General features: G+C 48.6%; 1 protein-coding gene across 1 annotated transcript in view; it reads right to left on the bottom strand.

Moving 5' to 3' along the window:
* LOC119399349 (fringe glycosyltransferase) overlaps positions 1 to 23,228 on the bottom strand; it is a 133,806-nt gene that overhangs the window by 21,438 nt on the left and 89,140 nt on the right. Inside the window, exons 7-8 of the mRNA XM_037666162.2 lie at positions 14,163 to 14,233; positions 11,230 to 11,324 (exon numbers count right to left, since the gene is read on the bottom strand). Coding sequence (XP_037522090.1) covers positions 11,230 to 11,324; positions 14,163 to 14,233 — 166 coding nt within the window. The remainder of the gene's footprint in view (positions 1 to 11,229; positions 11,325 to 14,162; positions 14,234 to 23,228) is intronic.

Below are 23,228 nucleotides of genomic sequence, written 5' to 3'. Positions count from 1 at the left end.
GGACACGTCAGCTTCATCAGCAAGGCCAGCGTGCGAGATACCTCGCAGGCACCGCAACATTATAATCTGGCGATTTCGGTGTGAAAAGTGCTTTTCGCACGGTGCCACGGCGCATGCGCCCTTCCCCTGGCGGGAAAGCCGCCAAACACTGGGGTAGGGTCTCCTCACGCCTTTTCGATCTCGGAGGCTTTACTTCTGGCAAACCCGGTTGTCCCGGATCACCCCGCGAAGCTCGACCCCGCTACCAAAACAGCATATGGTAGCACAGGAAAATGAAAAAGACGGATTTCTCCGCCTTCAACGCAGTCGTCACTGATTTTAATATATATGCGTCGCGTCTCCTAAAAATTCGACTCGGAGTCGCACACGCCAGTGCACCTGCGGACCTCTGCAGAAAACGTGCGCGTGCGCCTGGGTGGTCGCCCTTTTAACGACGGGTGGAACGTCTGCAAGGATATAAAGAAGAAGGTGTCCCGCAGCGACACAGGAGGCTGAAACAGCGCTCCAAGTGCGAGTTTCCGAGAGGAGGTTCGGAGGGAACGCAGCACGTCCGAATATACGGCGGTGGTAGCAACAAGAGCAGCAGCAACTTGTTTGTCGCGGCTCCCCGGTAGCCGCGCCAAGACAGGTCAAGCAGTGGCAACGAGCCACTCTGCTGTTGCTCTACACGCCTTCCAGAACAGCGCCCTGCGGCACAGCGCGTCATCCACCGGATCCACCTCGCCCCATTATGCAGTGTATACTATACACACAGAGAGCATCGGTGTTCTTTTGCGTGGCCCAGGAAAAAGAAGACGAAGAAACAGATTCCCCCTGTGCCCACAAGTTTAAGCCTGACAAGAAAGAAGAACGTACCGGAGGCAGAAGCTGTTGCACTGCCGCTAGGCGAGCTCGTCGAGTTAGCTTCCAGACGGCGCGGAGGACAAAAAAAGAAACCATGTTTATGCATGCCGTGACCCCCGTGGCAAGCACGTACAGGGCCTTCATCTTCCTCTTCAGGACGGTCCGACGGGTCTCTCTCTTTCTTTTCACTCTGTCTAACTACCAGCAAGGGCTTGCCCGCGGGGTTTGCAGGATAAGAGAGAGAAAGAAAAAGACTGAGCATGGCCAGTATTGAGAGGGTGTCGCTACAGCAGACTAGCAAGTATACCGGGGCCGTCTCTAGCTCACCTTCTGACAGGAACAGAAAACGAAGAGTCAGAAGAAGACACGTCGTGGTTGCTGCTTCTGGAGGAACACTGCGGTGGATGGGCAGCGACACCCAGTGTGCGCGGCTCGGCTGAATGTGTTTATACATTATACGTATCAGCGCGGACGACAGCACAGCAGAGTGACTGGACGGAGACAAAACGGGAGCGGGAAGGGGCAGAGCATCAGCAGCCGGTGTCACCGATACCATCCAACCTCCTTGATACCATCTCACTGTTTAGTAGGTCTTCGAATTCCGCTGCTTCGCTAGATTCGCCGTTTTGTCCGCTACCCTCCAGGATCACTACGGTGTCTCTGATTGTCTTTACATGTTACCGATACAAAATTTGACAATACGGTGTAATTAGATTGTGATTAAATACAGGTCGTTTGGCGGAGCCAAATCGTCTCTCAACTATTTTTTAAGTGCGCAAGCATTTCTATGTCAACTCAACGAGAAAGCTGCAGTCCCTTTGGGTAGCGCTAAGCGAAAGCCCATGCTCTCGCGAGACAGTAAATTACTTTGAAGCTCTGTCTTGACTGCACTGCTTGGATCCTCATTTGATTGCAGTAGACAGAAAGGCGCCGATGGAAGGAAGGGTGCTTGCTTCAATTGTTTTTCGCAAGAGATTCTCATAATGCACTCAACGCAGAACCAAATTTAGCCAAACTCTCCAGCTACATTCTTTGTTCGACGACTATCGATCACTTCCAGCCTGCATCTTTCCATCAACCTCTGTCCGGCTTGCATATTCAGAACCGTCCTCTCGCAGTACACAAGTATCGGCGAAGTGGGCTTCGATCGAAGCTACTGGGTGCGACAGGAACAAACCCGATCACCCGGAAGAGGTTTACGATACTACACACACCCTGCAGTTTATAACGCACTCGATCGATAACACGCGGAAGCAGCAGGACCGGCGACGGGACGTCCCACCGGGGTGGCCGTTCATCAGTAGCTTCGCTATCAACTAGTGCCTATCTTCCTCTTTCGGCTTCGGCGGCGGCAGCAGCAGCCCGCGGGGCAATCCGAGCCAAAGCCGGTAGCCGCTAATGACCGCAATAGCCGCCTTCGGCGGCAGCGCGGCGCATATAATAAGCGAGAAAGCAAAACAGCCAAGAACGGCGGAAGAAGAGACAGGGATGTGGCCCTGGCCGTCACCGCCGCCGGCGTGGACCCAGCCTGGCGAAATTTTTCCCACGCGCGGTTCAGCAGGCGGCGCGCTCCCGAATGCCCCCGCGTCCGCGCCGCTGTTATCATCACTTCTCGAAAGGTGTAATTTTGTCCCTCGCGTCGTGCCGGTTTAAGCGAAGCGACTGCACGCTGCTCTTCGCCGCCAGTCCGTGCGATCTAAAGTGGCCTTCGCAACTTCCACCGCTAGTTGGTTTCTGGTTTCTTTCCTTATTTGTTCTTTCTTTCATTTTTATGTCTCAAAAGTGTCGCCGAGGACGCGCGTGATCCGAGAACGAGCTCGCTACGACACATTACGAGAGTCGCATGTTTGATCTATCGAAATTAGCAGCGGTACATAACTACGCAGTCACACACGGCGATGGTGTGGACACTATAAGCGTGACATTGCTAGTAGCTCGCTGCACCGTGCGGCGCTCCAACTTTTGTTAGTGGACTGAAATCACACGTGACCAGCGTCGTACCGGCTACGTCATCTTGCTTAATGATGCACGGCAAATGCGAAAAATAAAAATTAGTCAAAGTACCACGTGTATTATGTACACAACGCGCTACAGATGATGTACAGACGGGTCCACTGTTAAAGGGAACACTTGTTCACAGGGCATGTTTGGATTTCGCTCCCTTGCAAAAACATAGCGGCTTAGGTTTGCATAGAACTACTGGTGGTTGACTGTTCTGCCTCTTTTTGACAGGCTCGTGCAGTGCATGAACAATGTTTCCCTGACCACTTGCTGTTAGAGGGCCAGCAAAATGAAAGGTGCTCATTGGAGTGTTCCCTTTAACAGTGGACCCGTCTGTACATCATCTGTAACGCGTTGTGTACATAATACACGTGGTAGTTTGACTAATTTTTATTTGCATCATAGGTCGGCAGGCTCACTCAGACTCGGATCGAGCTGAGAGTCTGAGTGAGTCCTAGTGAGTAATATTTTGGTGAGTTTGAGTCCGAGTGAGTCCGGCTGAGAAAACTTTTAGTGAATTCGAGTCCGAGTGAGTCCGGTAGGGGAAACTTTGAGTGAGTCTGAGTCCGAGTGAGCCCTGAGCGCAAAATCTAATTCTTGAGTGAGTCTGAGTGAGCTCCACACTTTTTTGCCGACCTATTGTTCTATCTACTCAACTTCAGCATTACTATCAGCCTTATGTCGGCTCACGTTTATAGTCCCGCCGACTCACACATACTTCAAAGTACTAGCGTTCACACGCCAGCTCTATATTTATTAATCAGAGGCGTGAGTTACGTAGAAGGGGGGGTGGGGCAGGTTGACCTCCCCACGCAAACTCGTTCACAGGAAGTTCTTGATAAAAATATCTCATGTGCGTCACCTCTTTCAATCAAAATGTCCTTACTGGGTCGCAACCACTGATAACTCATATTTGAAGTTACGAGATCAAAGGCGCCAAGTAGAGCACCAATATACGAGATATTGGTGTTAGAGAGCATTGACACCATGGTCGAAAAAGCCAGTTATATGCTAACAGACTCATGAGTCGACTCACTCAGACTAGCCGTGAGTCTGAGTGAGTCCGAGCGAGTAATATTTTGGTGAGCTTGAGTCCGAGTGAGTCCGGCTGAGAGAAACTTCAGTGAGGCTGAGTCGGAGTGAGTCCGGTTGAGGAAAATTTTGGTGAGTCTCAGTCCGAGTGAGCTCTAATGGCAAAATATGTTTAATGAGTGAGTCTGAGTGAGCTCCACATTTTTTGCTGACCTATGCTGTACATACATACGTGCACTGGGATATTTTGTTCATGTGCTTCGAAGTTTGCACGGTTGCCTAACAGCGTTCTCTGGCTCTGTGTTCTTATACCTCCCGGTTTAAGGAGAGATAGAGGAATTTATTTAAACGATCCACCGAGGCCTTTTAACGCAAGCCCCGCGAGCCTCAGTACCTCATGACACACTGATGCACCTCAGTGAGCATTATATAGTCAATGCATTAGTGAACTAGACAAACAGTTTTCAGCCCAGTAGGCTTAGCGACTCGACACGACTTTGTAAGTTACACGTAAACATACCCGTGGATCGAGTTGCTATAACCCTCCCGGCCATGAAGTACTGAACAAGTGAAGGACGCATTCTAACGTGAACACCGCATATACCCAGTACAGTCGGTTACAATCTAAGAATGAACACGAGCTCCCTTATACAATAACCGCCTCCCACACAAAATGAATTCGCATAGAAGCTCCATCCAATCACGTTGGCTTATTTTCGTGACGTCAAGCACTCCTTCCTGCCTGTTTAGGAGAGTCCAATTTCACCATAAATGTACAGGCTTGTGTGGCTGGTTCTAGGTCGAAAGGTCGAGCGTTCCGGCAAATTCTAACAGATATCCTGACATCAGTGACTGGATGGGCTAAAAATAAAATTTTAGTGAGAAACGGCGAACTTTTATTTTGCAATGTTCGTAGTGCTTACACAAGCAGACACAGAGTGCTTGTGCTTTGATTGAAAGCCAGCTGGAACGACTCTTCTGCAGAGGGGAAGGACAGGCAAACAGCAGTATTTAGGGCGGATCTTGTATTTATTTCTATAGGTTGTAACGGACTCCTCAGGAGCGCCAGCTGCGCGCGTTTCTGCGACAGTAGTTTCACTGAAAATATAGCAACAAGACGCATGGGCAGCTACAGGTGAAACGACGGCGATGCCGCGCACCAGGTGTCGTCGTCGTCGCTGGATTGGCCAACAAGTACCACGGAGAGGACTTAACGAATGCCTTCCTGCTGAGAAAACCGCCCAAAGGCAGCCCACGGAAAGCTGGAAGACGTGCGTCGAAAGGAGATGCAGCGATAAACGCGTCCGCGATAAAAACCGTCCACCGAGCGCGTCGGACGTTGACACCGGTTTGGGGAACAGCGTCGTGCATTTGTCGAGAAAAAAAGAAACGTCTTGTGAAGAAAAGGACCGGGTGGATAAATGCAGCCACCTTTCGAGTAGCGCGAAAGGAGAGAGTCACTTGAAGACAAAGTGCTGCCACCTGGCTTCACATATGGCGACATTTGCGAGCTACTCGTGGGCGTCTTTACGATGTTGGAGAACGGGACGACTAATATAGCATCAGTGTGACTCGCAAAGAGCCTGTCTTTAGCTCGAGTCGAACAACGGCGTATGTTGCGGGCACAGGCGCCGACAGCATTACACAAAATAATAGATAAATAAATAAATAAATAAATAAATAAATAAAATGCCGTAAAAAGGTAGTAACAGCAGAATTTACTACTACCCCCTTGACATGTTTTCTTCTTTAGAAATATATGAAAGATAGCAAACATTGTTGTTACTACTTAGCGTGTAAACGTAAGTAAAGGTTACTCATTGTGTATGTGACGGGTTAGTGACTACCTCTAGCGGTCGTGGTATGTTATGCTGTATTTGTGAGAAAGTAATGAATATTTTAGGCAAGCTATAATTTTCTTAATTATGTTGGAATAACAAAACAGTCATGCGAGCTGGTTGGTAACGATTCATCTTAAATGCAAAAAATGGGGCGCAGTACAAAGCAGGGACGAAAAAACAGAACAACGACAGAGGCGCACGCATGTTGGAATAACATTTTTGTGCTGCGTCATGGCGCATGCATATGCAAGTAGTGAGGTATAAAAATCCCGGTCCAAAACATCAAATAAATTAAGTCTAACTTCATGGTTAGCTCACCTCTGAATGTTCGGAACAAATTCTTTTGAAGCGTAAGGCCTGACTATAAGGAATGCTAGTCTTGGAAGTTTCAAAATCATTCCTTATAGTCAGGCCTTACGCTTCAAAAGAATTTGTTCCGAACATTGAGAGTTTCAAAACACTAAAAGACGCTCTGGTCAAACAAAATTACCCATCGCAATTGATTGACGACGCAATAAAACGCGCTGATATACATGATCGTAAAGCGCTGTTGTGCACGACAAAGAAATCGACTCCCTCAACCCAGACAAACCTTGTCCTCACCCATTCGGCGTCCGTTCCGCGTGTTTCTGATGTGCTAAGAAAACACCATAGTATTCTAATGCAAAGCGAACGCCTCAGAACCATTTTTGCAGAACCGCCTAAAGCAGTGTATCGCAAGGCTGAAAATATCCGAGAAATGCTAGCATCATCATCATCATCATCGAAAACAGACTGTCCTGACACGATCGGATGCCATCCTTGCCGAAAACCGCGATGTAAAGTATGCCCATACATGTGCACATCGCGACAAGTCACTAGTACAGGTTCGAACTTTTCTTTAAATATCAAAGGCGATTTCGATTGTGACACTAAAAACGTAATATACATGATCGAATGCGTGCTATGCAAAAAACAATACATTGGGCAAACAGAAGGGCCTTTTAGACTGCGTTTCAACAATCATAAATCTCATACTAACACCTTGCCCCACCTGCCCATTTCAAGACAGGTGCACCTCCCTAACCACTTTTTTGAAAAGCTAAAAGTCACATTACTCGAATCTAATTTCCGCACAAATTATGATAGAGAAGCCCGCGAATCATTCCTCATCTATAAGTTTGATACCGTCGCGTCAGGTCTGAATGAAAACGTAGGATGACTGAGTTGCCTATCTGTGTATTCTGCATCCCCTTGTTTAGTTTCTGTTCTTTGAGTAGCAACTCACAGTATATCGTTTGTATCGGTTTGTTACACAGCACCTATTCAATAACGTACGTCTTTTGTAGAGCTCTTTCTCTGGTTATTTTTAAATATTTGTTTCTCTTTGTACCTTGCTATTACCGGTCGTGCTCCATGTCATGTTATGCGTTTCATGCTTCGTACTTGTAAACCGCGTGCTTGAAAAATGCAATCATTTTACACGTGTATCGGTGCTCTTCAAAGCAAGTGACATGCATTTTTGTTAGCCAATATATCGCCTTTCATGTCAGTTTCGTATCTTCTTCTGTCTGATATGCACATGTATATAAACTGCACTCATGCCATGCATTGTATTTTGATGAAGGCCGGACCCGCGGCTGAAACGTCAATAAATCGCTTCGTACGCGTGTCTGTTTCACTGCGTATGTTTACCCGGACCCAGAATCATCTATATATATATATATATATATATATATATATATATATATATATATATATATATATATATATATATATATATATATATATATATATATATATATATATATATATATATATATATATATATATATATATATATATATATATATATATATCTTGAGAGTCGCTATCAGAGTACGTGTCGGGTAGAAGCTGTGGTGTTCTGTGCGTGCCTGCATGTGTCTGTTCTCCTTCATGGTTAGTTCATGCCTCTATGTTGAAGGGGTTCGTTGCCGTCTGCCCCAAGAATTTGCTCATGCCGCCGGTTTAACGCGCAAAAAAAAAAAGGAACATTTATTACTGCTACGTGAATTAGAAACTGCACGTAACTCAAGGGGCGCCCGCACCCGCCCCTAGCCTTCAGCGCGCCGGGCACGCACCACCCGCACACACCTCGCACCACTCTTGACAGATCGCCGCCGACTGTACTCACTGACATTCTGCATCGAACCCGCGCCCTCGTGCTAAGCCGCGCAACACTGTAGCAGTTAATCCACTACTGCGCGTGGTTGCATTTGCTCTGTACACAATATAAAAAGTGGCGCGCTTATGGCCCGCACTGTGAACGGAACTAAGAAGAAATGCGTGCTTATGAGCTGTCCGGTGAGCAGTAAACTCTCCGTTGTGGTGTTCTGATGGTCATTTTTTGTCTACCTTTATTTTCATACATTTAATAAACTGATAATCTTCGCTTACTTCTTGACGTACAGCCTACCGAAACGGAGTCGCCAATGTATTCCTTCAATCTTTCCACAGTAGTATAAATGTATAAGAGCAAAGAGCAGAACAGAGTCATCGAGTAGCTGGATTCGACTGTGTATACACAAGGCCTCGGCTAAATGCAGCCCCATTCGTCATCCCTCTGAACAGCCAGTCCGCTGACAAGCAGAGTCGAACGGCTGTTCTTTCACAGCATACAAGAAGAACAACAACGACAGAAGGAGAGGAGGAGAAAGAAAGGAAGAGTGAAACAGGTCCCTCCTGCGCGGCCAGATAAAATGCATCTGTAGTGGCAACTGCTAGCAAACACAGTTGGGTGATTGCTCGCATACTCCTCCTCCCCCAATCCCTGCGGCACGAGACAACGCGAACAAAGCCGAGAACACGTGTGTATTCTTTAAAAAAAGGAAAGAAAAACGGCGAGGTTTGCAAGATGACAATCGTTGGAACGAGCGCCCTATATAAATAAGTACGCAAAGGCCTTCACGACAAAGACGTATATACGACAACCAAATCGGAGCCGGTCTCGTTGCTTTGTGAGACGAGGTGGAGCGAGAGCGCGTCTCTTCTTCACATTCCTCTTCATTTCTTTTTTTCATTTTTACGCGCACAGATAAGTGAAGAAGGCACCGATACGGATCTGCCGAGAAGGCAGCACATACAGATGAAGGAATCTGTCTCAAGATCTCGAGCAGAGCCGCTCAGGCCAGCATCTCCGTGCTGGCGAGAACCTATAAAGCGCACACTCTGGCGTCCTTCTAATCGCGGATTAGAAGGAGGAGCACTCCGATTCTATTGACCCGATTCCATTATCACAACTTTTATGCGGTTACTTCTGTGAACGTGGTCGCTTAATCAGCCATGTTTTGCCGTGACAGAAGGCTCGGTAAGTATAGAGGAGGCGCAAGAAACGAAAGACGAAGTGGCGACGCCGTCCAGAAGATTCCTCACCATCGAGGTACTATCGTGACGTCACAGATTTCGACATAACGCGTTTACGCGAGAGCGGTTGACTGGATGCTTATCGGGAAAAGAGAACTACGCTCCATTTCAAGAGAATCAAAGCGTCCAAATCAGCAGGTTTCGGGAGTTTCTCAAGCATCAAAACTGCTCAAAAAAGCACGGAAAAAAGCGTTATCTCCCGATTAGGAGACGACGCTTTGAAATACCGTGACGCGTTGCCACCGATGTTTCATCGCGATGTTTGAACTGTAAAAACTAAGCTTGGGCCCCACCTTTTCTCCAAAAGGCAAATTTAACAAAGTTAGACGGTAAGTCAGTTTAGATTAAACATTATTGTTTGAGCGATCTGTTGCCGTTAATTTCGCAATCAGAATTAAGTTGACTACCGAAAATGAGAAGAGTGACAAACGTTCCTGTTGTATAATTTCTCGCTGAAACCACAACGCCGGTGCGCCAGTGAAACGCCGCTGATTTCGAAGTATTTTTAGCATCTTTCCGAAGCATGCCGTGTTCAGTCTTTGGCTCTTGTAGGAAACTTGGCAGTCTGTTTTAATCGATAACGATTTATATGGGTACTGCCAGATATCACCAGGATTTATGATGTCATGTGGAGCTTGTTCGGGAACTTCCACGCAGCGTCGCCACGTGTCATTTCTTCTTGAGGCTTTTCTGGCTTGCCAAGCATAATCTCGCGGCAAGAGTGGAGTCTTTCGTATTGCTGAAGGGTATAATATACTAACATAAGTGTGTGGCGAAGCCTTGGAGCTCTGTAATAGGTCGTCCTGACCAGCGCGTTCAAGTGGGTCGTCCTGTTAAGTCATTTCTGAAGGAACGCCGCTCGTGCTGGAAGTCCGTGCTTTGCCTCGACTGCCACCATTGCGCATTGTCGCTGAGTGCCGTCCAATAAACGCCTCTATAGGTGTAATTTTTCTATCTTCTCTCCCGTGTCCCTTCAGCGAACAACGAGTCGCCTGCCTCGTCGTATGCATCGGTCGTCGTGTTTTTGTTCTCGCTGCTCTATTGAGTCAGTGATTACTGCACACGTCCATTCGTATACGTTGCGAAACGAATGTTATGAGCACTAAAAAAAAAGAAAAAAAAAGGCACTTCACCGGGATAAGGAAGCCTCGCGTTGCACTTCAACGAGTCCAGTATTCCGGTATTGACATTTCGACGGAGAAGAGGAACGCTTCCTTTCTGGACCCCGGCGTGGGAATAGAAAAGCTTACGCACGCTGACGGCGCTGCCTCGGCAGTGCATTTTTAGGAGGTCACGTATATTAACCGTCCTTGAAAGCCGTCCTTGAAAAGGTGTATATAGAATAGTATTTACGTTCTATCCCATTACCGCCCGATGGTCACGACATATTGCGATGCTCCACCAACCATAATCATAGACGCGTTTATCTTTTTGCTCAAATAGTCTTGTTACCATAAAGTACATTTAAATAGGCGACGCGTTCGCAGTTACGCCTATGCCGAAACTTTACACCAGCAGCGAGGTGAGTCAGTACCTATTACCGAGTGGTATACGTGAGTGAACGCAACGCCACCCAGAGAGTGAATACGCTTGGCCATTGTAATAATGGTTTCGTGGATGCCCGGCTGATGTTTCTACGACAGGTGGTGCCACCGATTCATTCACTCCGGTAATCCGCAAACGCTAAGGAGTTTGCGGACAGTCCACAGCTCTCAAGTAGACAGTTTTACATTGCGGATTACGGGTTACCAATGAAGCGTGCGGGAACAACAACGCTAGTAGCGCAGATGATGCAGAAGATAACCAGAGACAAGTCAAGCTAATGACGCAGTTACCCACATGATGCACTTAACTGGATCTGTAAAAGGTTGGCGGCGAGACAATAGTTAAATGGCAGTAATTTCATTACACTTTTTCTTTTGGACTTGAACGCTGACAAGGCCAAAAAAAATTTTTTTTTTTAATGTGCTGTATAGTTGGACAAGAAGCGACAAGATGTCGGTACCAGCGCTGCTACTACCGATAACGGCTCCGGTGTCCCGGTACACTATAAGAACTTTACGGACAAACTAAAGCTTTATAATGTACCACTGAAATTGCTGAAAATATGGAGGGAGGAGGCACAGACCTGGTCGCTGAGGCCCTCCTTCTTGAGGAACTTCATGGGCTCGAGGTGCGAGTGGAAGTTCTCCACCACGGTCAGGTTCTTCTTCAGAAGATGCTCTGCGGGAAAAAAAAAGAACAGGCAAGAACACGGCTCAGTGCGGGCACACAACGGATGCAAGGCACAGCGGCAAACGAGACGACGGCGAGAGCCAGAGAGCCAAAACGCCAACTGCCCGTGAGGCTCGCTGAGTTAGGTGCACGGTATACACCAAACGCCAGGATGCCTGCGCGCCACGGGCCACGCGTTTACGCCGTCTCGCCGTGCTCGAGTAAACGCGAAAAACGCATGCTGCAGTGCATTGACGCATCCCAAATGGGGCGGCCCCAAGAGATCCACGGAGGTGATACAAAAAGAGTTTTAAATTAGCGGCTGGTAGAGATTCTGCAATACTAGGTACACGACTGTAACTGCGTTGCACTATGCTTGTTATTCACCACTTAGACTCGCGCCTTCTCTCTCTCTCTCCCGTTCTCCTCCCTCCCGTAGGGTAGCAAGCTGGAAAAAGTCTGAAGAAGTTCCACCATAAGAAAAGGGTTCCTGGAATAAGGGACCCTCCCACCTAGAGTAACCCTATAAGCTTGCACGCTCAGAGCACTGTCTCGGAAATAAACGTTTATTTCATCAATTAATTAATTAATTCATTCATTCATTCATTCTCGGCGAGTTTCTTGGTCATATCTTTCGCGTGTTTGAATATGCTTGCGCGAACTTGCTAATGAAAAATCCGAAAAAAAAAAAGCTGAAGAAACATAGGTTTATATAAACAACGAGCAAAAAAAAAAACCGCTTACCACAGGTTTTTCAGCTTCAAGCTACAAAGCCGTTTCATTTACAGCCCCGCCTAAACATAGAAAGCTTTCAAGTGCCCATGGCTACAAATACGAAACAAATATTTCTTAGTGCGAACGCAGCTACTGCAACAAGTCTCGCTAGCCTCCACAGCGCTGCACGTTACACTTGTATGAAATTGAGCGTATGCATAGTTATTATAACCGGTATCGATTTTTATCGTGTGAGAATAATCAAACTTGTACGCAAAATATGAATCAGGAGAAGAAACAAAACAATCATAATATACAAGCTGCATAGATGCCAGGGTAGAGAGACTATTACTGAGCCAACCCTCGCGTCAGGCGCCGGTATGCGGCGGTACAATTAACAGAATGTAGATAACCAGCTTCAGCAAATGACGTCATCGTTGTTCCGTCGGTCTTTCGCGGCGCCAGCCAGGGGCCCCTGCTAGATTGTTCCCTCGGAAAATCCTCGAGTGAGCTTTTCATTCAGCTGAGAACTGCAGTCAGAAGATTCGACCGCAAGGAAAAACACCGACAGCCTGCGCTGTGTGGCAGCACGTTTAAATTAGGAAGTTGTAAATTGAAGCACGTAAGGAAATTCACCGACGATTACGATGCTCCCTAATGCGAATTCTGAGCGCAGCTTCGTGTTGGGGCAATGCCAACTGTGTCTGAAGTTTTGGCTATCCGCAGTTGTAGCAATGTCCCATTCGTTACATATTGCCACGGAAACTGCCAGCGCTCGAGCGCTACGCACACCACTCTGTGCATTGCAGGCGTTGCGAACCAAGTGAAACGCCGACAGCCCAGTTACAACAGGCGAAGCCAGCCGCGGCGCACGTGCCAGTCCTGCATACGCACGAGCTCCCACAGAGGGGAGAGCGCGCGTGATATCGACAGACTTCGCGTTCGCTCTCTTTCGTACTAGTTCGCTCTATCGCTTACGCCGACACCACCAACGCTTACGGCGACGCCGTGCAACACAGGAACGGGCGCCTAAAGCCCGAACCATATAGAGCGTTATTGCCGGCGTTTCCTGGCGTTGCGTCCCTCGGCGTCGTCGCATCAACGCCGTCAGAGAGGGCGGCAAACCATACGAAGAGCGTTAGCTCAGCGTCACACAGTGTGACCAGAGGGAATGAACCTGACACCTCGTAAAGCAGTGTACAGTTTCCGTCAATGGACCAACAAGATATATTCCTGATTATAGCTTTTATGTCTCATTAGCAGTTCTGTGGTGCAGAAAACGAGTCACAGTGACACAACACCACCGAAAAGTCTATTTTTTTTTTATTTGACTTGTAGCGCCAGCTATTGGCATTAAGAAGAAGCACAAACTTGTAATATATGGCCTCTGAGCTTGAAGCTGCCGTACATCTTTGAGGCGACGTATTCGGCTAATACACTCATTCCTGCTAAGCCTACCGATGAACTTGAGTACGGCACTCGGAAAGACTTCAAAGATATCACGATCGCTTTGGTGTCGAAGCTTCTAGGGAACAAGCTAAGTCAAATACAAGCATCAGTTCAGAACTTAAGGGCCACACAGCGCACGGCGACGACTTATTAGATCCGAGGCGGGCGACAGCCATTTTGGCAGCATCGACGACGCCGTTACGTAGCGGAAGTCGCTGCCAGCCGCACGCTGATTGGTCCTGCGTCCATCGAACTGCTTCCGGCGTCGACGCTGCCGCCCGTGATGTCTGGACCGTCCAGAGGTGGACGTTTCGGCCACCGTCACCGGTAGCGTCGACGTCGAGGGACGCCGGCGTACGAAACGCCGGAAAAACGCCGGCAAAAACGCTCTATATGGTTCGGCCGTAAAGGCCTGGCCACACGTACGCGTTGCAGCGCGTCAGCGCGTGACGTTTTGACGCGGCGCGACGCCCTCACCCTATGGGGAGAGAGGGTGCGCGGCTACGCGAAGCTGCGCGCCCTCCCTCTCTATAGGGAGAGGGCGCGGCGCCGCGTCAGAAAGTCACGCGCTGACACGCTGCAACGCGTACGTGCGTTCAGGCCTTAAGACCTGCGCTCTAAAAAGGAGCTGAGACGCGAAAAAGCCGCAGAATTCAGGAATGCAGTAACATGACGGTTGCTTACCCACAATGTAGCCCATAGTGACATCATCGGGCAACCGGATGTGCTCCCCGATGCTGATGAACTTTCCGCGCCTGCGAAAGCAAACAGGAAAAGAAAACATTTTATTCAAAATAGTGACTGTGACAATGAACCTTCAAGTTACTTGCTTCGACACTGATGTTTATGTTATCAGTTCATGGTGAAAAAAACACGCATACCTTTGATAACAACCTTTCTTCTTCACATTTTACGCAAGTTATCAATGACCTAGCTGTTGAGAGATTAACTTAACCTGCCACCATGCCGAAGTGCCACCACGCACTTATGATAATGCCACACCAAAAGCTTCTTCCAAACTTCAATATCAAGGCATGCAGGAGGTGCACACAATAAAACACGAACAGTACATTGCCACAATGTAGCATTAGCATGTAGCATATCCGCGGAGCGCTCTAAAGGGTACTGAACTAGTTTACGAAGCATATGTAACGTAGACAGGCATAGGCATATTAGCGAAGATTTGTTTTATTACATTGTTATAAACAGTGAAAAGCCGACATTAACCAATATTTAGTCAGCGCTAACCAACATTACTCAATGCTGGTCATACGTAAGGAGATGCGGCAGACTTCAGAAAAACAATGTAATTAATGTCTTCGTTATCGTTTTTGTGAATAGTTTCGTCACTCGGTGCTCGCGCTACTTTAAAAGGCACAGCAAACAATTTCTATTTCCACCGGGCTGGCGTGTCCGGCTGCCAGCTTTAACAAGGTGTCGGTTTGGCGTCAACGACGGCTCCAATCAAGAGCGCGTCCTCTCACGCGCGTCACTCTGGCTTTTCCCAGGCGAGCCGACTCCGCCACCCCCTGCCGTCAACATTCGAGGAGGAAATCAAATTGACCTCCGACACGTGATTCAGCGAGCGCTCCAGAGTCCCCGCCCGGGTTCGGTCCGCGGTCGAGGCACCCGGATGTGCGTACACAGCCGCGCACACCGCATCCACTCGCTCTGTACACAGGATGAGCGGTAACAGTGGGGTACGGTGATGGTTCTCGCAAAAGTGAATACAACATTACGAAAGCAAATCAAGGAACATGTTGTTACGAGATGTACCTACGCATACACGAAAACGAAGGGGAACGGCTCACGGGTGGTTAACGATGCAGTGTGAGGTCCAGCTCATTTGCGCACAGGAATCTCGAAAAATAAGTAAATAACCTTTTTAACCAAGAATACATCCTGCGCTAATGACCAATCAGTAATTATCGCCAGCGATGCCGTAATGCGACACAGAACACCGAGACGAGACACTCAGAGGCACATAGATCCCTGACGGACAAGGGCCAGGAGCTGCTAGGAACATATGGGTTCCGTAACTATAGGGAACCACCCCGTCTGGTGCCTGCGTGTACCACCGATATAGTTTGGGCTCCATAAAAGTTGACTCATCATCATCATCATCATCATCGAAGCTTAGAGTCATCGACGGTTGTTTAAATAAAAAATGTCTCCGAAACCAAAGTTCCGACAAAACGACTTGCATTTCTCTTGACGTAATCATTATGGTCTTTTAGCAGTGACGGTAATAGACCTTATGCAAAATTGCTGCCATCTAGCGGCCGCCGTGCGCATTTACGCCATGTTCAAGGCTAAGCGCGCTCCGCATGTGCACACATGGAGCGTGCGTATCGACGTGTGGCGGCTGATAGGAGCGGCAGTGCCATCATATTTTCTTCTGCCGCGTTGCTCAGATTGAAGGAATTGCGATGCTGAAAAAAGGTTTACAGGAAACTAACCTTCATATTATTAGATTTCCTTACGGCCGACGAGAATGAGCAGATCGTTTCGTTGCTCCGGCTACTGCTTATGACTAACGCCATGTTTACGTTCGCCGTTCTTAATATATGCGGTATGGGACAGCATCGGCACTCATCAGAGAACACTCTTTCATGTCATGCCGGAACGAGACAGTTTTCGCGCCGTGTGCTTACAGGCACAGACAAACCCGCTTCGTGTACGGGCTTCAAAGCTGCATCGCGGCTTCTCTCGTATGCCTGCGCTACTGTTGACATTACCTTGTTTATTGCATTGCGATAGCAATTACATGTTAGACAGGTAGCTCGTGCGCGTCATTGATTTTCAGCGAACGGACCGATTGTGCTGCAACATGTTGTTTGTAGTTTGTTTTCGATTGGTGGAGTTTAACAAGGTAGCGTTTGGTGGGATGCTTTGCGCGCGTTTTGCTTCATTGTGCGTATTTTTGAAGCATTTAATGTGGTATCACTGCCAGATTCAGACGGGTGGCCCGGATATCCTGACCACCCCTCACCCCTTCCTTTTTTTTTTTGTTTAATTCACCCCTGTGTGCTAGGAAATGTTAACAGGTGCTTCAAGTGCGTGGCACTTTTCTTATGAAACTGAAAGAAAATGCTATTCCGGGAAATGTGCTGCATTCGACCGTGGGTGCGCTACCACTCGTGGTTTCGCAGGCGTTCAGTCGGCGACGCAAAACTGCCTTGCCGCTACGGCTTGACATTGTAAGGCACCAGAAGGCCCCGAAAGCGACGATGTGCACGTGGATATTATTGGCGTATCGTGTTATATAGGAACACATGTCGGAAGGATATTCAATAAAACACCAGCTGATGGGCATCTACTGCTTGGAGACACAACACCTTTCACGTTCACTTTTCACGTGCGTGAGATGCGCAAATCTCTTACATTTTAATCGTGCAGTAATTTTACACATAACATACGTCGGTGACTATACAGCTGCGAAATATTTTTTATTTAAAAAATAAAAACGAGGACAACACCTTTCATTGGAAATTAGATGCACAACATCAGCTCGACATAGGCTGTCCCTTATGAAATACGCTTTGAATTGGGTCTACAGCACTTTCCGTCATCGCTGTGCCTATAGCCGTGTCGCGCGTTAACGCTTCTTCCCATCCATCCTATACTACAGGCATGATATTCAGATAGCTAACAACGCTTTATTCGCTACATAGAAAAACAGACAGACCAAATTTGTGACCTAGCGCAAAGTTTCATTCTCGACGACGGCAGGCCTACATGTGACTCACAGTGTCAAACTTGTATTTTCTTCTCGCTGTGAGGCAGTTCTTTACACGTAATAACCGTCAACTTAATAACTAGGAAATGCCGGTAACGTGTACAGGCCCTTACACACTCGTCTGACGTTTTTATGTCCCGATTGCCCACTATCAAAGCAGACAGAAGCAAGAAGTTATAGCAGCGACAGCAATACGATTCGGCCACAAGCCTCCAACATGGCGCCGAATGGGTAGCTTCGTCAAACCTCCGACAGATGGCAGCAATTTTGCATAAGGTCTATACCGTTCGCTTAGTACCGAATTACCGTACCGTCGTGGTCGGCCCGGTGCTTTTTCAAAACATTTTAGCTGCGCGAGTTCCCCATTGCGTGTGCTAAAGTCATAAGATGATCAAAGTGGCTACAATAGAGGTCTTGCAAAGTAAATCATGTACGTGCCAACAACGACGGTATGGTACTTCCCTCTTACGTGTAACGGACGGTGCCCATTTTACCATGTATGCATGATCAACAGTCTTGCCACGTGTCACAGATACACCTACAACGTGCGACTGTTTTTATCAACATCGACTCCTCCGCCCATAACATGATCCCATATTATTCACATACCTCGCGTTTTTTTTTTTTTTACTCAGAATAAAGAGTGTGCGTGAAACGCTTGCGTGCACACGAGAGGAAGCGGCAGCTTACATACGAGTCAAAGCGGTAGTTCATTCCCAGCAATTTATACACTGTCCCGTGAGCGAAAACAAATCGCTCGCACTGCGCGTTTTCCTTTCTCGGTCGTTTATATCCAGTTATGGCCCACGTTGGCCGTTTGTTGCGGTCATTCATCCAGCGGGGTTTATTTGGCTGCCAGGCGCTCCTGTCGCATCCTGTGCGCGCGTATGAGCCTATATATACAAACACACGTCGTCACTTCCGTTACTTAATGGAATGCGAACGTCACCACGGACGTTCCACCCGGAGTAACAGTACATAATTCCCTTTTGTGGGCTGCAGCTCATATGTAACACCCTAAATGGAGTCAATATATAGCACCCTAAACAGAGTCAATGTGGAGTTACTTTATACACACTAAAGGGAGTAACCGTAGCGCTGTAAAGGGTCTCACATATTGATCTGAATAGGTACTAATAAAAATAACCCTAGGAAAGTTAATACATGTACTGGGTAGCCTATAGCAACCATAGAGGCGGTGTCACTGTAGAGATATCTTGAAAAAAAAAAAAACTTTTTTTTAACGTAACTTCAGCTTTTGCTGAGATACGTGCGAAGATAGGGCAAGAATGAGTTTTTAAACTGCAAAGTTGCGGTCTCCTAATTTATGGATTGTCTGTTTTGATGAGTCACTGTAAAGGCGCGTTTACACTAGAGCGACACGACACCGACGCAGACACGAGGCAGAAGCAGACGGTCGGCCGACGAGTCGCCCGCCGACGATGTCGCCGGACCGTCTGGTCCGGCGACATCGTCGGCGGACCAGACGGTCCGGCGACGACCCCGACGCCTCCAAAGACAGCATGTCGTAGTAGTGTAACATGATGGCAGACCAAAAACACCAGCAAAACGCATCGGGAGACTGGTCGTCGGGAGATCTGTGGCCGAGCGAAAATTTGCCCATGTCGTTTCTTCGAACGTCGAAGGGGGAGATCCCCCTCGACATCCTCGGGCATTTGACAATGGGCATATCACGCACCCCTCCGACGTCTTTTCTTTGCTTCCCTTTGTCTGTCCGCACCCCCGTTCCCCGACGCCGGAAGGGGTGGTGGGGGCCGCGCCGCTACTCCGAGAGGGACAATGGTAGAGGAGGGAGGACGGCCGAAATGAGCAGCAGGTGGTCCCCCGTTTTCAACTTTTGCGCGCAAGTTTAGTCGGTGTCGCTGTGCGCGCCTTCTGTGTGACAAGACTCGGCCGACGCAACACTGGGAGCACGACAAGACGCGGACGGCGTCTTTCGCAGACGATCGGCCGACTGTTGGCGTCGTTTCAGTGTAAATAGGACGACGACACGACAAAAGACACTCCCGGCGACAGTCGGCAGACCGAAATCGGTGTCGTGTCGCTCTAGTGTAAACACGCCTTAACAGTGACAGAGATAGGAATTTTTCAACGAAATACCCTGAGATGTTAGCTGGGTTTATCGCCTGGCTCGCCACTCCAGGTGTCGAGTGATGACTGTGGTACATGCAGTGATCACACATACGCACGAATACCGCGTACAGTCAGACGCGCATACATAAAGAAGCTATTCGTATAGAGTTCCGTAAAAGGAATGAATTGCCCTTAGGAACACGAGCAGTGCTTTCGAGTTGCGTAGCGCGCAGTTCAACGTCAAAAACGTTGACACAGGTGGTACTTAGCCACGGTGCCGAGCAGGTACCGCAGCTCCAAGTTCGAGCCACATTGCAAGTGCATTGCTGCCTTCGGGATTAGTCACTCTAAACAGTCCCAGGGGCCACGCTGTGTAAGCTGTGTTTAGGACGGTTTTCTCACTGAACACATTTCGAAGTGTATGCACGACGCCGCATTCACGCATAGATAGGAAATAAATCGATTAAGCCGTTCATGACTTCGGAGCACGTTTAAGAACCGTACGGTGGTAAAAACTAATCCGGTGTATTCTGCTAACGCGCCTGCCGTAGCTCGCTGTGTCTTTGCGCCGGTATAAAGACCATAAAATAAAAGTTTACGCGAGTTCGATGCCCCACAAAGATCGCGCACTTGAAACGATGTATGTCGCATTCATGTAAACGCGCGTCCGAACACAATCGCGAAAGGTAGATCAGACGCGTTCACCTACTTTGATTCCGAAACCAACAAAACCGCAAGCTCTGTTCCTTCCGCCATTATTTTTTTCCCCTTCTTTCTGAATGAACAAATCCAAGCGCAGATCCTTGGGAGAAAAACGCGGGCGAGACGCGGTATCGCCTCAAATGTGGGTCGCGACGCGACGAAGGCCCGCGCGCGAGCGAGTGATTACACATTTTCTTTCTTTTTTTTTTTCTGTTTTCGCAATAACGGCTCTCACACAATCCGCGCTGCGTCAACGCGCTCGCCGTTGTGTAAAGCGAGAGATTCGCGTATAGATATTTCGCTACAGAAAGCACGTATACGGTTGTGCGCTTCGTCATCCTTCTCGAATACATCGCCGCTCTTTTAACACACTACAGTACTCCTCGCGGACACCCATACGCAGGTGCGCAAGCGCAGGAGAGACGACCGTGTTTGGACAAGACTCACCCCCCCCCCCCCCATTTCCACACACACGCACACCCACGCACGCGCACTAGTTCATACTAAAGAAACGGAACAGCAAGTCACGACTGGCAACTGTTTGTCCAGCGTCTACAAAGAAAAACAAAAACACCGTAAAACGCGCGAAAGAAACTATAATAGTAGAAGCACAAATTATTCGAAGCAGCACACTGCGACGCCGTGCGCACTGCATCACCGCTTCTCGTTGCAACCTCAAAAGAAAAATTATAATCACCGGCTGCCAGCGAAACAGCTGCGCCGCCGCTGATTTCCAATGTCCGAGGTATACATATCCAGACAGATAGACAGACGTCCTTCTGATACTGGTCCCGCTCCATTGGGCTGCGCGGCCACGCAGGTCTGGAAAGCGATACGGCGTAGAGAGAAGGAGGGCGCGCCGTTACACCACAACACGCGAAAACGTTACGCAGGGTGTCCGAAGCGAAGACGTCTACAGTATATATGTATACTTCGATTCCGTTCGCCTAGATTACACAGACGGCGGCGCGCGTTCGGTTTTGTTTCGTTTTTCTCCGATAATAGTCCGGCAAAAAGCAGCTGCTCGACCGGAACAAATCTCTGCGCCGCCCACCCCAACCTCCGTTACAGACGGTTTCTTCGAATGGGAGAAAAGGTTAACAAAATAAAGGTATCGAAGATTAGTTGCCGCTATACGAAGACTAGATCGCGGCATGGCGTCGGCCAAGCCCGCGTATGGACGCGTGTGTCCGGCGGTCCGGTGATAAGCCGCCCAGATAAAAGAAGGGAGCGGTCGAAGTATGTAAAACAGAAATGCCCGAGGAGGGAACTGGAGCAGTCAATCGACAGGTGAAGAAAGAAAGAAAGAACTTGCAGGATCGAAACGTAGCAGTAGATATAATTTAATGAATGCAGAAACAAAACCGAGAGAGGTCAATTAGGCAGGGTGCTGGTCGTACGGTGCGACCGAAAGCAAAAACAAGGAATATACTAACCGAAGCAACAAGCCGCCGTACCAGACTGCAGCCCCCCTGAGAGCATTCCTTGTTTATCTTTTTATTCGCCTCCCAGCTGCCCGGTCATTACAACCGTCGAACGCGGTTCGAGACTAGACGTCCGCCATGGCGGCCTTCGTTGAAAAAAAGAAGAAAACCAAGAAAGATCTAAAGCCAGGTAGTGTAGAGATAAGCTACACACAGCCAACGCCCAGGCTCAGAAGAAGGCGTGCACCTATTCCTCCCCGGTGGTGGCGGTGGACCGTTCGAGAGACCACCACTCCCCAGGCTCCCCAGACTATCTCTGCGAGAGCAACGCGAGCGCCACCGCTTCCGTTCGGTTTAATCGTTCGAGGTGGTCGGTGCGCACAGCCGGCGATCCTGCGCGTTAAAAAAGTCGACTCGAGGGAGCGGGCCCGCGGAATGAAATTTATTAGACGCCCGAAGCGGTGCCGTAACGAGTCATTCATTACCTATATGCTAGGCAATTATAAAGGGCAGAAAGTATGTTATATTGAAGAATGGATTCTTTATGTCGTGGAAGTCGTGGATTCTTTATGATTCAGTTTTTTATGTCCACGCATTGCCATGAAAAGATGAAATAAAATGCTTACGCTGAGTAAAACGCCCCGTGACGGTGAGAACTCCCGTATAATTAATGCAGAATGCGAACGTTTCGTGCTCATGCAGGGAGTCATTACATTAGAAGTGCGACATGCAAGCCAAGATGAAACCCGCTCTCGTAGAAGACCTTGAAGCGGGGGGGGGGGGGGGGGGGGGGGGGGGAATGCATGAGGTAGAGCGAAGTAGTGGCCCAATAATCGAAAAACGAGCGCCACGACTGCCAGTCATTTTCATATATTTACAGATTTATGAAGTGGCATAAGCGAATTTTCATATAATAAATAATGATTGTTGTGGTTTTACGCCCCAAAACAACGATGTGATTATGAGGAGTGCCGTAATGGCCCAGGCAGCACACAAGGTCGGGCCGATATTGGTTTTACGGCGGCTGTGCGCGGCCCCACCTCGGACCAGCATTGCCAGCCTGGCGCCGATATCGGCGGAGCCGTTGACATTTGCCGGCAAAATTGGGCCGATTCTGCCGCCTTTCAGCCGATGTTGGTCTTTCACCGGCAACATTGGGCCGAGTTATCCGGCCTTCTGCCGTCTTCCCGCCGATATCGGCTTAGCCGATTTCTTTCACCGGCAACATTGGGCCGAGTTTGCCGGCGTTTTGCTGTTCCTCCGCCGATATCGGCATAGCCGATGGCTTTCACCGGCAACATTGGGCCGAGTTAGCCGCCGTTATGCCGTACTTTCGCCGACATCGGCCGAGCCGTTGGTTTTCACCGGCAACATTGGGCCGAGCATGCCGTCATTCTGCCGTGCTTCAGCTGACATCGGCGGAGCCGATGGCTTATCGACGATGTTGGAACTTTCTTGTCTCCCTTCAGACAGTTATACATGCCCTGTTGAGAACGTCCTCCTGCGTCGCGGCGCTCCAAAATTCCTCGTCACCGACAGAGGTAAAGCTTTTACGGCAGAGCTAACGCAAACCATCTTGAAATAGAGCCATACAAGTCACCGACGGACATCACCCGCAGGCGAATGGCCTCACCGAGCGGGTAAATGAAACCCTCGCCGACATGCTGGCAATGTACTGTACGTCGAACACATGACATGGGACGCCATAATATCTTCCGCACATAACCTGAAGTTAACACGGCAGTGTAAGAAACGGCGCACATATGACGTCGTTCAAACTAGTTCACGGAA

This window comes from Rhipicephalus sanguineus, chromosome 7 (assembly GCF_013339695.2).
Source record: "Rhipicephalus sanguineus isolate Rsan-2018 chromosome 7, BIME_Rsan_1.4, whole genome shotgun sequence".
Taxonomy (NCBI): domain Eukaryota; kingdom Metazoa; phylum Arthropoda; class Arachnida; order Ixodida; family Ixodidae; genus Rhipicephalus; species Rhipicephalus sanguineus.
The sequence above is the reverse complement of the archived record's forward strand: the minus strand, read 5'-3'. Positions and strand labels throughout refer to the sequence as shown.